The 17074-nt window shown below is 39.0% G+C and overlaps 2 protein-coding genes across 2 annotated transcripts in view; one reads left to right on the top strand and one right to left on the bottom strand.

The window, feature by feature from the left end:
• Positions 1-2667, top strand: part of LOC306697591 (netrin receptor UNC5C-like) — a 167796-nt gene extending 165129 nt beyond the window's left edge. The window contains exons 16-17 of the mRNA XM_079161593.1: positions 79-257; positions 2435-2667. Coding sequence (XP_079017719.1) covers positions 79-257; positions 2435-2600 — 345 coding nt within the window. The 3' untranslated portion in view covers positions 2601-2667. The remainder of the gene's footprint in view (positions 1-78; positions 258-2434) is intronic.
• A 5385-nt stretch (positions 2668-8052) lies between these two features.
• The window catches only part of bmpr1ba (bone morphogenetic protein receptor, type IBa), a 64352-nt gene continuing 55330 nt past the window's right edge, over positions 8053-17074 (bottom strand). The window contains exons 4-13 of the mRNA XM_079161647.1: positions 14774-14936; positions 14564-14663; positions 13954-14056; positions 12967-13063; positions 12719-12857; positions 12391-12583; positions 10680-10977; positions 10335-10510; positions 10062-10192; positions 8053-9967 (exon numbers count right to left, since the gene is read on the bottom strand). Coding sequence (XP_079017773.1) covers positions 9842-9967; positions 10062-10192; positions 10335-10510; positions 10680-10977; positions 12391-12583; positions 12719-12857; positions 12967-13063; positions 13954-14056; positions 14564-14663; positions 14774-14936 — 1526 coding nt within the window. The 3' untranslated portion in view covers positions 8053-9841. The remainder of the gene's footprint in view (positions 9968-10061; positions 10193-10334; positions 10511-10679; positions 10978-12390; positions 12584-12718; positions 12858-12966; positions 13064-13953; positions 14057-14563; positions 14664-14773; positions 14937-17074) is intronic.

Here is a 17074-nt window from a genome sequence, read left to right as displayed (position 1 = left end):
AAAAGTTGATGTAACCAGTAATTGTTTTCCTTTAACCAACAATTGACCAGTTTCTTTCGGTCTTCCCACACTTTCCAGGAGCTCCAGTGCATAGACACGTCCTTGATGGACCCAGCCAGTAATATCACAACCTTAGTGGGACCCAATGCCTTCCGCATTCCTTTATCCATCAGACAGAAGCTGTGTGGCAGTCTAGATGCACCACAGACCAGAGGCAATGACTGGAGGATGCTGGCACACAAACTCAACCTTGACAGGTGACACACACAGACACACACACACAAAAACACACACACACACACAGTTTGTATCATTTGTTTCCTCTTTGCCTCCCTTCTGCATTTTGCTTAGTTTTGAATATCATACAATCAGAAAAATACTCTCCTCAAATTAAATAGCAGCTCATCAGGGTGGCCTGTGACCTCTTCAATAGCAGAAGACGTTTTCAGCTCAGTTTCAGGTTCAGGTTACTTTTATTTGTACCCGTAGGTAGACTTGGTTTGTCATCTCGACACACATTACAATCAACACAGACAACAAGACAAACATGGTAGAAGTACACAAGGCTACAAATCAGAAAATCAATGCAATTCAGTTCAGAAATGAATCATTCATCTTATTAATCTTATTAAATGACCTATTTGTTTCCCTTAGGAATACAAGATACAAGAGACATAATCACACTGACAAATGAGCACGTTGATTGTATGTGATTGATGGTCTTTTCATATATATATATATATATATATATATATATATATATATAACAAAAGAAATAGCTTAATCATCTGTACTCATGATTAGAGTGCAGAGAGAATATCTACTCTAAACAAAAGTGCACAACGAAAACTGCACACTGGCCACAATTTCAACACACTTCATTACTTTCAACCTGCGTCCCTGTAGAGTTTGAGTAAACTCCCATGAACCTAGATAGGAAAGATCCAATTGGCCATTTGCATCTGACTCATTTACCAGCAGCTAGTCAGAGGATAATTGGGCACAAGTGGATCTCATTGTCACAACAGGCAGCCAGCTCATGATGGGCATCCAAAAAATCCCGATCATTTGTAAAAGATGGACAGCTAGCCAAATTGTTGTTTACTACCACGTTTCTGCTAAAAGCGACTCTTCAAAGGGAGCATGATAACATGGAAATACCATCTTTTATCCTCTCTGCTCTTGTAACTGCCATTGTCACGTCTGTTTGAGTTCAAAGTATGACTCATTCCTTGCCGTCACATCCATCCATCCTCACATTTCTTGTGTAAATATAAACAGTGACACCTGAGCTGTACAAACTTTCACACGAACAAACAAATTGGCCTTTTGTACTGAGAAAACCAGAAAACTAAATGGTGGAAACTCGCTTGTACAAACGCACACACACACACACACACACACACACACACATGCGCGCACTGACAGACATTGAGTTCACTTGACAGCGGCATACACTTTATCACATACTGCAGACAGATGGAGGCTGAGAGTGAAGTGAGAAAGAAAGAAACAAAGTAATAAAGAAAGTTATGAAAATAGCTTATTGGATATTTGAGAGGAAAAAAACAAAACTGCGGGAGTGGAGACAGACATTCAGTCTCTGGTTGTGTTTAAACAGTACCAGAGTGTGCCCACAGTACAATCACAGGATTTACAGAGGAACAGAGAGTCTCTTCTTTATCCCCAAAGGACTCAAATCTGATGGCTTTTTCACTTTAAGGCAGCATTGAGATCTTTGTCACAGACGGCTCAGCATCAGACTTTTCCTCTGCAACCATCGTGTACTTGACTGTCGACAGCTTTAGAATTGACTGTTCCTATGAAAACTGTTCTCCCGATGGACCTGTTGGCACATTTTTGTGCTGTAATGCAACTTCAGAATACATCTATTTTGTATAAAAGTCTTATTTCAAATCATTAGTTTAATTCATTAAAAAAACGTTTAAATTGAACATACATGATACCACATTATCTAAAAAGTATTCACCTGTCACATGGCAGGTGCTTTCAATAGCGCTGCACAACATTTGAGGTTTAAAGTCCTCAAGAGAGCAGTCACATCAGGTACAATTCATCAATGGGCATTACATTTAATTTCTAATTGATAATAGTAGAAATGGTTCACTTTTCATTTATCAGAACAGTTTATTATATATATATATATATATATATATATATATATATATATATATATATATATATTATTGTATTGTTATTTTATTTTAATAATATATCTTTTTATTTGTATTCAATGGGCTTTTTTATGATGGATATAGTATAATGGCTTTAAATGTGATGCCTGACGAAGCTCCAGGACCAGAGCATTGTATCTCTAAGACAGTTAGCGCTGACAGGGTGAGAGGATGAAACCCTTTCTGTCATCAAATGTTGACCATATATCGTGTCCCTCTGCTCTCCTTAATGTCTGCAGGTACCTGAACTACTTTGCCACCAAGTCCAGCCCGACAGGTGTGATCCTGGATCTGTGGGAGTCCCAGCACTTCCCGGACGGAGACCTAAATGAACTGGCCGCTGTGCTGGAAGAGATGGGTCGCCATGACGGTAGCTTTGCCTCCATGACAACGGAACACTGCTGAAGCATTGTGGTTACCGTGACGACGACAGAACTCTGGAGAAGATGACAAGCAAATTCTCTACGGTTGATGCTGCGGCGAGAGCAATGAACGAATTAGATGATTGAGCCGTGGGGATTGAGCACCGGTTCAATACCATGGTAATCATGCCTACATGGTAACAGACGAGAGACGCTCGAGCTGGTGCTAGAAACTATGTGTGTATCTTTGTGTGTTAATTAGAGCAACGTTTCAGTGTGCGGTGTGACCGGAGGAGACATAACCCAACCCACAACACAAACACAGTCTATCAGGAACAAACAAAACATACACACGTCTGGTGTAATACTCGTTGTTTTCTTGTTGTTACTTTATACTGAACAAAGAGAAGCAGAGAAGAGAAGCAACAGAGGTACCGACCTTGAAAACCTCTATAGGAATGGAACAGGATCATAAAGGGAGGGAAGCTAAACTGATTACAAACGAATGGGAGAAGTTAGAGTGAGGAAAAAGAGGGAGTGAGTCAGAGAGACTCCTTAGCAAGACAAGGGTAAACTAAGGGAGAGGATAAGCTGATTACAAAAGGGAGGCAGGACGTAAACATGGACTGATGGAAGAAGCCGCAGGTGATCATCTGTACAAACAGGATGGAAAACGGATAATGAGAGAGGGGAGATAAAGAAGTGATCCCTCACTTGTGAGCCTTGGCTGTACTAGTTTTGCCGGTACAGTTTCTTGTCTTTATATCGTTTCCTAGGGAAAGCTCTGTGTATTCTGCTGTCCATATGTGTGGATCGTTTCCCGCCAACAGTGTGTCATTTGCTACACAGTGACTGTCAATCAAGGGTCCTGACCAGAAACAAGACTAAGACCACAGGTTTCCCCTTTTTGCCGACATCATAAGTGATGTTTAAATTTGTGTTATATTAGGTATCGAGTTTTCGGCTTACCTCCAATATGCATTTAGATATTAAGTCCTCCAGGTCACAGGAAGTCAAGAAGTACTAAGTCAAAGGGCAACTGAACTTGCTGTCCATTTGCCTTTAACTTGTGCCTCTGATTATCTTTAAAAACACAGTCCAAAGGTGACAACACTCCTGACGGATTCAAGTAAACGCCTATTTCTTGTTTTCCGTTTTCATTAGTGTATGATTGTCTGTTTAGAGGTATATTCAAGATTCCACCTATGATAAACAGGGCAAAGAGGCAGACTGTCAGCTATGCATTCTCATACATAGTATATCATATGTTTGTTTTATTGGAATCAGTTTTTAATCATTTTAAAATGGTATATTTTTATTCAGGTAAATTAAAGAAACAGCAAAACAATTTCTGTATTTGTTGGTGCGTTCACCAGGATCGTGAAGTGACAAATGCATTCCTTCACTAAAGTCAAGGGTTAACTTGTGTTGCTTCTGCTCCATTCCTCCCCAAAGAGGAGTAGTTTGGATGAGGCTCTAGTGCAGACGCAGGATGGGGAATTCCAGCCATGGCTACCACATTTGGTTAACCACATCCTCAATTCGAGGAGTGTCTCTGATAGACTGTCACGGCTTGTTTCTGGACAGGGTCCAACTCAGAGAAAACTGAAAGGAAGCAAAAAGGGACGAACTAAAAGATAAAACACTAGTGTTTTGAAATACGGTGACATACAAACTACCATAATATTATGTGATAGTGAGTTAAATACAACTGATATCATTCATTACCGCTAAATGTACGCAATATACTGATTTTATCAATCATATTTTAATTTACTAAAATATATATAGCCTACGAATATGTATTTCTGACAATATGTTTGGCTCCCATCACAGGATGTCAGTTGTGTTGTCTGCCGTCAGGCCACATGTGATTTCAATTGTGGTCACCACCATGACTTGTTCATGGTCACTAGCACCATCCAGTGGCTTTTGGAGAATAGCAGCATTTACATTTTGTCTGAAATGTGTAAATACATTATTATCATGTTCATTCTAATGACCTTTTAATATCATACTATTTTTGTTCAGTGGTCATTTTTGTGTTATTTACATTCACATTATTTTTCTTGCCATATTTATGTTTTTATAGGTGTGAACTGTTTGTAACATATCAGTTATTTGCCCTTTATCTAAAACAATGTTCTGTCTGCGACTCACATTCCAACTCGTGGTGTATTTGTCGAAAAAAGTTGCAATTTAAAGCTAAATCTCAAAATACCAACTCAAGGGGCCTACTGTATGTAAAATGATGTGTAATATATTTGTGTTTTGCAGAACATATTGTGGAGCAGGGCTGGCTTTCAAATGTTTGTGTCGACACGGGTCAACAGTGTCCAACTAAAAGATTAAACTCCAACAAGCCAGCTTTGAGGGAGGACAAACAGCCTTATTTTTAGTGACTTTCAGGGCTGTCAGATGCCCCTGAGGACAGGAAATCTATTCACCATCTCGAGGACAAAATTAACTTTCAGCTCAAAGGGAATACAAAAAAATCTGGAGTTAAGATTCTGCTCCGAACTACGGAGAGACGCCATATGAAATGGAACATCAGGTATGTAGGAGATACTGAGGAGGATATTGTAAAGAACACAGAGTAGGCAAAGACGAAGGTCAGCTCTTTACATCTTTGTGACAATTGTCGTCTTGCGGCTGTCCGCACAAAACAAAACTTTGACACAATAATTTGACACATTGATTCCCCATAAGTATGGGAGGAAAAGAATCTCTTGTATTGGTGTAAAACCAGACATAGAAGGCATGCAGGCCTCACAATTATGAATCTTTTCATTTCGGACAGCCTACTTAACCAAATTAGAAAAGGTGTATGGTCAAATGACAGAGTGGATGTTTTGTATGTTTTCAAATGTAACCACAGATTTCTATACGTTTTCAGGATTAAAGCCTAAAACATCAAGTCATCAGTATATTTCAGAAGAAAATATCAACCCAAAGTTCATGACAGTGTCTCATTCATACAATGTGATCATCAACATCTCGTATTAATAACTCAAATGCAGAATACAAAATCAAATTCCAACTGATGAAACGTGTGCAAGTAGAGGATTTGTTGAGAAATTGAAGTTACAAGTTACAGTGTAACCGAAATGTGATCCTTGGCATGTTGTTAGTCTACAGTTTACCAGCAGGACAGAAAGGGGGACGTTTTCATACGAGGATGGCAAATGTTAGGCCTCCAGAAGGTGATCCTTCTTGATGTGAAAATGAAGAAAGTAGTGTTAAGATAACAAATTATGTAAAAAATATTTTGTATTCACAATATGTACAGTTGTGTACTGTCAGCTATATTTGGCAAATTTGAGAATATAAAAAAGAGCAGTACAGTTAGATACTAGTTTGTATGTTTCTTTCTTTTTTTGTAAAAGCAGTGTCTACTATGCAAACTTGACATTGGTTATCATGATAGCAGTCTATAACTAGAGCTGTGCTTGTAAGTGCATTTTTATTTTACTATCAGGGGTGATTTGATTTAGTTAGTGTGGGGTAGTGATGGTCCACTTTTGCTAATTCTGGCACGCTTCATGAATCTTGCTCAATCTTGCTGAATGCTCGCCTCTCTATTTCCTCTAACTGTTTTCTGTACAAAGTGTAAGAAAGAATTTTTAAGACAATTAATAAATTATATTTATAAGCAATGCTGAAAATGTGTAGTGCCTATGGTGGCTTATTTCTACAGACATATTTCAGGAAATGGTTTGAAACTTTAATTTCTCTCATATGACAGCAACATGGCAGCGTGTACTGTGAGGTCCGAACCGTATGGATGGGATTAGAGAACTGGTTCCTTTTGAGAACCAGTTCCTAGTTGTCTGATTCCTTGGAATCGCATGCCTCTGGGACAATCGGTTCCATTTTCAATTTGTTTTGACAATTCTGCATGCACAGTGACATAACTCCATAAACACACTGTATCAAGGTTCAGATTGTTTGGGACCAGAGCATGGCAGAGAGGGGAAAAAGGCTAAAAAGCATGGCAATACTAAACCTGAGGGGACAAACCCCATCTTTTCCCTGAGAATGCTATATTGTGAACATTAAATCCGTGTTGAAATCGAATAGGAGGGAAAAGTAAGGTAAGCCGTGTGCCATTCGTGAAAAAAATCAGGGGGAGAATTGAAATGGTTTTATTCATGAAAATAAATCACCAATCAAAGTTATGAAGCCTGTTAGGCTATTTCTTGGAGCTGTTAGTAATATTTATAGAAGAATTGTGAACTTTAATAAAACAATTTTGGATCATGTACCACTGTATTGACAGGAATATTTGAATCCATGTAGCGCATTCTTTAACGCTCTTGCCTTGTCCTCTCCTAATGCAGACACAGAGTGGATGCAATTTTACACAGCAAATCAAAAGTTTAAATTCTAATTTAGTCTATGCATTTATTTATTCATTTACAATGCGTTTAGTCAATAAAGTCAGAAAAGTCTCGAAAAATTCCTACTAAAGTATGTCAAAAATAGTCCTAAAAAATGTATAGTATAGTATGTCGAAAAAAGTATAAAAGACATTTTCTGAAAAAAGTCATAGTATAGTATGTTGAAAAAAGTCATAATATAGCATGTTGGAAAAAGTCATAGTATAGCATGTTGAAAAAAGTCATAATATAGCATGTTGAAAAAAGTCATAATGAAAAAGTCATAGTATAGCATGTCGAAAAAAGTCATAGTATAGTATGTCGAAAAAAGTCATAGTATAGCATGTCGAAAAAAGTCATAATATAGTATGTCGAAAAAAGTCATAATATAGTATGTTGAAAAAAGTATTAAAAAATCCTAGCAAGTATGTCGAAAAAAATCATGAATAAGTCATTGTATAGTATGTTGAAAAAATCCTAAAAAAGTCATAGTATAGTATGTCAAATAAGTCATAAAAAAATCAGTATTTCATATCAAATGATATTAAAATGTTACAAGGTTGATTTATTTTCAGGGTTTTTCAATGGAATTTTTGCTGCATAGGGGGTGTGATCATACACACACACAAGCAACTTATAATACATACTTAAAACTACTAATGCAAATATTTAAATAAAAATAAAATTATTTAATGTGTGTATTTATGCAAAAAAACACAATAGACGACAATTAAAAAAGAGTAAAACAGACATATTTAGATTTTTTTGATGGTTTACACTTACTTAGGCACGGTTGAAATTAATTTTCAGTCAATGGTGAAAATAAGTTGATGTGGAGCCTTGCCTGTATGTACTCAATCCACCAATCAACTCATCAGGAATCGATAATAAATCGGATTGATAAGAGGAATTGATAATGAAATCGGTATCATGCCATTTGTAGACCATTAATACATACATTTGAATGGCAATGCATTGACTTTATACCTTTTTTTTCTTTGAAACTCATGAAAATATGGAGAACATGCCTTAACAGTAAGAGACACCGCCAAGAGGCTGGTTGGTATGCACCTCATTCAGCCAACACAAACTGTGCATCAGCCATGTGGATGAGTGAAACACTTTATTAGGGGGAATGTTCATCCTTTCTACTGAATTAAAAACAGCACTTTCTCTCACAGACAACTACAGATACAGATTAAATAAGGCACAACACCCAAGAGGAAAGAAAGGGCATGTATAACACAACAAGTCTGCCACACCTTTGACAGTGATAGAGCCTTACATTATTTTAGTTGGCAGAAATAAAAAACAGAAACATAACTCATCGACCTGAAGCAAAGTTCATCAAGGATTTTACAAATGGACTAAAAAAAAAAAGAAGTTTAAATGAATTAATGTATCAGCAGACCACAGTGGAAGACCTAACGGTCTGCTAACCGTGATGATGAAAGGTTCAAGATTTACCTTGAGAACTATTTCTTACTGAGACAGAGCCGTTAACGCTTTCTAATACTTGACTGCTACCATGTGAACATTTATATCAGTGGAGCCTGATAGAGGCCAGATGATGGATTTTTTAAATGACAATCGCCATTTGATTTCAGTGTAACAGCTGCAAATGGTTTATTATGGTGAATCAGTTCAACATGTACTGTAATTTGTATGTATGAGGCAGCCTGGTGGTCAGGTGGTGGTGATGTCCGCTGGGTAATTCTGGTGCTAGTTTGGTGATGGCTGTCGGCGTTTTCTAGGTCCAATCTCTTTTTCAACAATACTGTGTGTAGGGCTGTTGCATCTTAAGTGAAGGCTTCTGGTCCAGTTGCCTAAAACACACACATCTATCATCATCCTATTTATGGGAGCCACCCTGTATTATTGGGAGTGTCTGAATGATAGCAGTCCCCCGTGACAAACAACGTGTGATACCCCTAAACTAACACAGGCACAATTCCACACATTTACAATAAATCACTACATCATCAAACAAGAAGTCACCAATACAGTTAGTGTGCAACAGTTTCTGTAATTGCTGCGGAGCACCTACGGGTGGCATCGTTCAGCTTCAATCGCTTCATTACTGTAAAGCCCCCTCCCCTGACACAGGGCAAGGAAACACAGAGGCATGTAGAGCCTCAATCCAGATTTCATTTGGACATAACTTTATTTTTCACAAAGGGTCTAAAAGAGTTTGAGTTTTACATGGAAAATAAGCTTTTTCAACTTTCATATCCAGTCAGAAATACAGATGAATCTTATCTTCAGTCAAACGTTACCTCCGTAAAAACACTTTTAAAGCCTCAAAAGTACACCTTTCTTTCTGCCACATAGTGTCAGACATTGTAAAAGAAGTCAATTTAAGAGTGACAAAAGTGTGTTCAATCCAATTACTGTAGAACATAAAAGCAGTAGTGGGTTGACAGTGTTTTGATATCAATCGGACCTTCATCTACAGGTAGGGTAGCTTTCACAGAAAGCAGTGATATAGTATTCCACTCACTGATCAGTAGCTTCTTTGCATCTTTCTGCAGCTACAGTGCCAAGTTAAACTCAATCTTTTTTTTCCAGGGCTTTTGGAGAATGTGAACAGGACCATGAGTGAGTTTGAAATGACAATGTCTCATATTCTCTGACGGGGCCACACTGGGCCACATTGTTTTCTTGACTGATTTTAGTTCTAGATATTTAACCATTGGAGTCCTGAAATATATTCGAGGGGGACTCGGATTGTAGAATTCTGGGCATCTGGACTCAAAGTGTGTGATCCTGCGATCTTCAAGTGGTGATCTTGCTTCCTGTCCCACCTCCTGTTCCCAGGAAAAAAGGATTGTGCGGCCTAGACCAGAGCCAGTGTGATTGCTAGTGCCCTTTCTATGTGCGTAAACACACACCTGGCAGTGCCTGCTCACAGCTTGATGTCCTGCGATTCTGACATCTTGGCAAGTGTCTTTTTGACCCGTAGGGCTGTGAGACGGGAGGCCGGGCTGTGGGCCCAGCATTCTGTCATCAGCTTCCCCATCTGTCTCAAACACTGAGGAGTTACAGACTTATGTTAGGAAGGTCATTACTTTGTGAATTTGTGTATATATGTGTGTGTATATGGAGCCTAGTTTGATGCATTTTACCTCATCGCTGGTCCATCGATTAGGAAAGGATGGTCGTAGTCTCTTGATGCAGACCACCTCTCTCATGTCTTCATATGAAGGGTCTGTAGGAACTAACTCGTGGTACGGCAACTGGTACTCTTCAAGAATCCCTACAACGAATAAAAAGGAAACACACTCTGTTCATGTGTCAAAAATCGATCCTGCATAGCCATCAAACAAGTACATGCTTGTGTCAGCCTGGCTTTTAGAAGGTGTTTGTGTAAGAAAGAAATACATTAAAAGTGTATCTACCTCCTGAAACACAACGGCGAGCGATCTCCCAGAGAATGAGCCCGAAGCTGTACATGTCGGCCATTATGTACGACTGAAAGTGACTTCTGTTCAGAGTCTCGTCCAGAACCTCTGGAGGCATGTAGCGCTTTGTACCGACTCTAGTGTTGGGAGGGATGTCTACCTCATTGGTGTCACTGCGAAGATCAAAGTAAGAATTTAGAAATGAAAGATGAATGAGCTATGCACATTACTTAATCCTCAAGTTCAAAATACTTTACGTTATGACAATATGGATTCAAATCAAGTAGAGGAGCATTTCATCAAGTCGTGTTTAATAGCAAAAAACGTGACTGATTCACTCACCTGATGAACTTGACTGCCAGTCCTAGGTCAGCTATACAGCAGGTCCCATTTCTTTTCACCAGTATGTTCTTACTCTTCAGATCCCTGTGAGCAATGGCGGGTTTGCCCTGGGTGCCAAAGATCTCGGTGTGGAGGTGACACAGGCCTGACACAGAGGAGTAGGCCAGTCGCAGCATGGCTTTGTTGTCTAGAGTGGTTGATTTTAGGTAGTCATACAAAGAGCCATTTTCATGGTAGTCCGTGATTAGGTAGAGTTGGGTCCAGGACCCAGTTCCTTTAATATCAGCAGCTATAAAACCTGTGAATGGAAGCAGAGTAAACAAGAGTTAAACAGGCAGGGAGTCTGTTATCTTTCTTTCTTTATTTGTTTAATTATGTATCCCCATTACTTATAACCAAGGTAGTAACTATTATTTCTGGGGACTATATAAAAATATCATAAATACGTCATTCCTCTAAACACAACTGTACGTTGCCTTGCATTAGTTTATGAAACAGGAAGTGAAGATCAACCTCTTGATGCATTACAACTAATTATTATAGGAATTTGGTTTCCTTTGCCTCTTCCACAGGCAACACTGTACAGACAAATCCAACTGATGTTTAAGTTTAATATTTGATCCAATAACAATTATTTTAGTTTTTGATCAATTAAGAACTCACTTTGTCCTCCACGCCCACATTACCACTGATTGTAATTCCCTATCCAATTCACCAGACATTCCTTCAATTGACACCTCTTGTAAATATAGTGTTGTATCATCTGCATACTTTAACTTCTTTTCCTTGATTGAGAACAAGAGGAAGGTCATTGGTGGATATAGAGAATAGTAAAAGCTTCCTTTTCGTACACCACATTGTAACTCTTCCACATTTGAAAAACTCCCAAAGGAAGTCTGTCTTCACTGAATCAGTTAGGCTTCAAAATAGAAGTAGTAATTACTAATCATGCAAAGTCAGTTTAAATGTATGTCATTTCAAGCATTACAGTTTGTTTATTTTTAGGAAGCTGTCCTGTAGCCCTCAGTTAACATGTTCATCTTGGCAGTTGTCACATTTGTGGTTTTCGTGACGTCGATATTATAGATCCTTGTGCACAGTCAATACATGTAGTATTGACTGTGGAAGGCAACATTATGCACTGTCTGCATATAGTCTGTCTTCAAGTTCACAGGCAAGTGATCTTCTGCCCCACTACTTCATTACTATGCAACTTGTAGTGTTTAATTATACACGCTTTGGTATGCAGTCTGTTGTTGTCTTCTTTATAATTTGTTGGGGTGTATGGTCCCTTGGCTATAATTGATTTGTTTTGGCAGTGAGTGCAGTGCAGTGCAGCATAGTTAACAATGGACACAGTCCCATTCCATCCATGGCGTGTATTTATTGTTAATTTTGCAGTCACCTCTTAATACACCCCTTCATCCATCCGTTCATCCATAATTTAGGATTGTTTAATATAACTGATACTATATTAGACAAACTTATTTATTACTGTCCCTTCAATATCCTGTTGGGCTCTTTGTTAATTGTGATGGAGCACAAAGAGTCTACTTAGATTGATTTTAAAGACATGAGTAAATGAAAAACACAGACAAATAAGGTTGACAGAGGTGCATACAGACTAAAAAAATAGAATCGGTAACATGAAGGGGCAGGATTTAAAGAAGTAACACATGACACATGACTTAAAGACAGAAACCAGTCTTACCCAGTATGTTCTCATGTCTCATTAGGACGGTCTGGTAAATCTCAGTCTCTCTGAACCAACTAGCCTCCTCAGTGGTAAAGAATACTTTAACAGCCACTTTTTCTCCCCTCCATCTGCCCATCCACACCTCGCCATACCTCCCCTTGCCTATCTGCTTCACCATATGGATCTGCTTGGCTATTGTTCGCTGCACCTAAGGAGGAGCAAAAGATGACAGAGAGGTTAGTCTCAGCACATTTAGCTCCTTAAGTTTGAATTAAGTGGAACCTGAAATGAGGTTTAGTGAGCCTGTGATAGGACCTCCCAAGCTGCAATATGAGTATCTCACCAATAGAGGGAGCCCTGAGCCAGATCCAGAGCTTTGTGACTGCTCTATCAGGTCCCTCAGAGATTCTCCAGGGGGGATGTAGGTCTCATCTTGCTCCAGACCAATACTGTACCGAGGACGAGACTCCTGACGCCTATACCTGTAAAAACACAGAATTCTTCAGCTCTTTCAAAAGTGTTGCAGGAGAATGTAGTACAAAGTGTGAACATATCTGGATTCGTGTGTATTTCATTGTCACATATAATTACCTGAAGTAGCAGAAGACAATAATGACAGCCAGTATAATGCTGCACACAGTGACTGAGATCAACAAGGCCATGTGGTGGATCTTTCCATCTACAAAGACTGGAGAGGGGAGGATGAAGAGGTGAAAAAAAGGTGTGCAGGACGGCGAGAGAGGACAAGTATGATGGCATAGAAGAGAGGGGAAGGATAAAGGTATGAAGATACATGGAATAATGTCAGAACAAAAGAAATGTCCCTGACAATGATCAACAAGTATGTCCAGCAAATATACATTCTTGAGAGAAATGGTTGGTCATTATTTTCTGGTGAAAAGAAAAACTCAAATCAAAACCTCCAGCATCCCTAAAGCATGGGGGGAAATAATGAAAATGATACCAAGACATCAGTCTTTCTTACAATTAACTTGAGAGAACCACTGTCCAGTAAATCAAGGACAAATCATATTTCACTCATCAATTTTTCATTTTCTTCTGGCACACACTGTTTTCCCTCAAGGCCCCCAGTCAACGAAAGGAAGCCCTCAGCCTAGTCGATGAATTCTCTTCCTGATCCCCTATGATAAGCTTTCAGATTGATGACTGCCCTCGGTGTCTGCCGGGGCTTGTGATTTCCCGGGGAATCTAAGCTTACCGTCTCTCAAATACACAAAAAGACTCTCACACTTGCACATGGTGTCTAGAGTTGTACACAGTGGAGACGGTGGTATTCTCTCGACACCCAGCATCTCTGGCAGGCTCCAGGACAGTTTGACAGTAACTCCTGCTGTCTCCCCCACTTAAGCCATCTTTGACTCTTTGACTAAACGTCATGATACCTCTATCTCTGAATCCGGTGTGCTGGAACACCATCATTCACAGTTCTTGGCCCTGTATCATTGCCACACTGTCACCTGTCAGCTGGAGAACAAGCAGCTCTTAAAAATCTTTCTTGTGTTTCATGGGCAAGAAAGAGTTGTGGAGGGATGAGAGGAGAGCGATAGATACACTTACGAGGGGGTTTGAGTGGTGGCAGTGTAGGATGCAGGTTTTTGTTACAGTAATCCTGGTCTGTACAGCACTCCAGTGATCTCCTTTGACGAGAGTTCCCGGTCTCCTGTAAGACAGAAAAGTGTTTCTTTCTTGTGTCTTTCTTTCTTTCTTTTTATAATTTTTGTGTTCAGTTGTTGAATAAACAATAAACTCATTAGCCAATATAATTTTTCGACAATTTTGACAATCGTTGCATTTTATTTTCTTTGTTTTGTTTCATAGTATATCTAAAATCTTTCAATTTTAAAAAGGGGTTTGAAGATGTTACATTTGTCTCTGAGATATTGTGATGTACATTTTTTAATATTAATCTAATAGATAAAAAAATCAAAAATTAAATTGACAAAAAATCTTAATGAATCAAAAATTAACATTATTTTATAGTTACAGCTTTAAATGTAATTTTGTGACAAATAAGTCACATAAAGTGACATGAGTATGTATCGTCATGTAAGAATTGTCTGCTTCTTTATATCTAAATTAAGATCAAGATCTGAGATAGAGCATGCTACGGAAATAATTGCAAAAGGGAGCAGTAATGTGGATTGTAGTGTTACTATCGTCTACTCACCCTACACTGAAATTCTGATCCTCGGAGCCCGAGGCATCCTGCAGTCTGGACCGGCACCCCTCCCTCCTCCTCCACCATCGTGAAACAGTAGCCATCAGTCCTGGAAAACATGGACGGTATGTAAAGCAACCACTGAGACAAGATAATGTCTCACGTGTGTACGTGTGTTACATGTGTTTGTTTTTTTCGATACTCCACTCCTAACAGTACCTGCATGTATTATTGGTTGTATCTTCGGGGCAGTGGTGATAACAGTGACACCACAGTATTCGTTCGGAGGATGAAGCAGGAGCTGTGCTGCCACTAGTCTCCTTCCCACTCTCCACTGAATCCTTACTGGATGCTCTTAGTAGCATACTGTCCAATATATTGCCTATAAAACAGGCAAAAAGAGGAAAAAACGAGTTGAAACCACATGCATGCATCATAGATTCATAAAACATTTTAGGAGAGGAAAAAGCACTATCACTGCTCGGATCAAGTGTTGCATTATTAATGCCATCAAATGTTTGGGCTCATGCTAGAGGGTGTTTAGTCTAGAGAGCATCTGCAAAATAGAAAAGATCTGCAGTAACACAGCCAGACCTAGTGGTTACATCATCTGTGAAGCTTAGTGATGGGGGGGAAAAAAGTAATGTTAATTAAAAAGTCATAAATAAAGAGCAAAGAGATATCTAATGTATTTAATGTTCGGTGAAACATCCTCAAACATATTTCTAAAAGGTGTTTCTGCCGCGGCCTCTGCTTTTCATAGTTTATGTCATGAGCAGAGCAGAGCCTCAGCATCCACCGAGTTCCCCTGAGGAGAGGTTTTTATCTTTACTCCCCCAATCTCTGCTGCGCTGGTATACGCTTGCAGGGAGTGACGAGGTCAGAGCCAAGACGGCAAATATCAACTCTGTGCACACTTAGCTGTATTCACATGATAAATCCAAATATTCACATGAGCCAGCTGACTGAACTGAAACATAATCTAACTTATTATAATGAATCCACTAAGAAATGATGACAGAAACATGTAGTAGGAGCTATGAACTTGTACACCTGATATTGTGTCACAGCTGATTTTTTTTTAATTAGACCGAAGCTGTTGTATTCCCTACCTGTTTGTCACTTGAGCGAAAAAAGGGTCACGGAAGTGTCTTTCCTTCATGGTTTTTAAGATTTTTATTCATTCCACATATGATCATTGGGACCAGATGCTTAACAGCTGCAAGCGGCGATGGTCCAAAATAAGCACGAGTCCTTCCTCTCTGAAATTAACTACGAGCAGATATTGAACTAAATCTGCTCTCCCACTCCTCTTTCAACTTCTCGTCATCGAGTTCAGGTTTTCTTTTTTAAGCAGGTGCTTCTTACAAACAATGAAAATCAATAAACACACAAACAGTATGTGTGAAGGGTACAGTCAGAATGTACTTTTAATTCTCTCTGATAATGTTAACATGAAGTGAAGTGTAAGCGGTTGAGGTATCCTTTGAAATTGAAAGCACAAACACTGCATCTAGTTGGTACATTTTTCAAGTTAAGAAGAACAAGACTTTTATTCTTTCACTCTTGCAGAAAGTGTGACGAGTGACGCTGGCTGAGCACTGGAGAACCAAAAACTGGCCACTTTTACATATTAGGGTGTAAAGCTGGTTTGTCCTCAAGTGCAACAAAAACAATTGCAGCATATAGTCTCCATGAAAAATGTATGAAGCATAGGAGTCACACAAATAGCTAAAAACCCTTTATGGCTAATGGGACCCAGTGCGTGTCCTTCTAAATCTTCTAAAACTGGTATTTCCCACACAGTGTTTTTAATTGCCCATCCTTTCACACTCTATGCTCCATTCTTAGCTCATGTGCTCAATCACGACAACAGCTTTCGGTGCGACAGCTTAAATGTCTGCACACTTGTCTACCAGATAATAGTTCCGTAATGAAACAAAGCTCAGAGGCGGGGGATTTATATTTCAGTTCCAGCTTTTGTAGTCAACTTTCATCTTTTTGAATTAGTGTTAATCCTAAGCAACTCGTCCTGGAAGTATACACACTGGAGTTAAATGACTTCAAGATCTATCATTTTGTTGGAATATTATAATGACTTAAGTAATTAATGCAAGGTTCTATGCTGGTCTGATATCCCCAGAAAAAAGACAAAGTGCTGCCTCGTGAAGCTGTGCGGTTCATTTGTACTATCTTGGATGGAATATTCCATCATGAAATATATTATAAAAGTTAACAAGCTATAGCATGAACCTTGTTTTGGTGGCATCTCGAGTGGGGTGTGGCGAATGAAACTAACTGATAATAAGGCGTGAGGGCTAATAGTGTTCATTGGATAGGGAGATTATCTACAGAGAGCCTACACTTTGACAAAAGAATTGGATTAGATGGAAACTTGAAAATGTGCTATAAATTTCCAGGGCTGTCAGCCAAACGTCAGATAATGGATGTGCTATCTTCTCTTTCATCTGAGCTTGGCTGTCTTTCACAAAACATCAAAGGACTTCCTATAAGGATGAA

This window comes from Pholis gunnellus, assembly GCF_910591455.1.
Source record: "Pholis gunnellus genome assembly, chromosome: 6".
Lineage (NCBI taxonomy): Eukaryota > Metazoa > Chordata > Actinopteri > Perciformes > Pholidae > Pholis > Pholis gunnellus.
The sequence above is the reverse complement of the archived record's forward strand: the minus strand, read 5'-3'. Positions and strand labels throughout refer to the sequence as shown.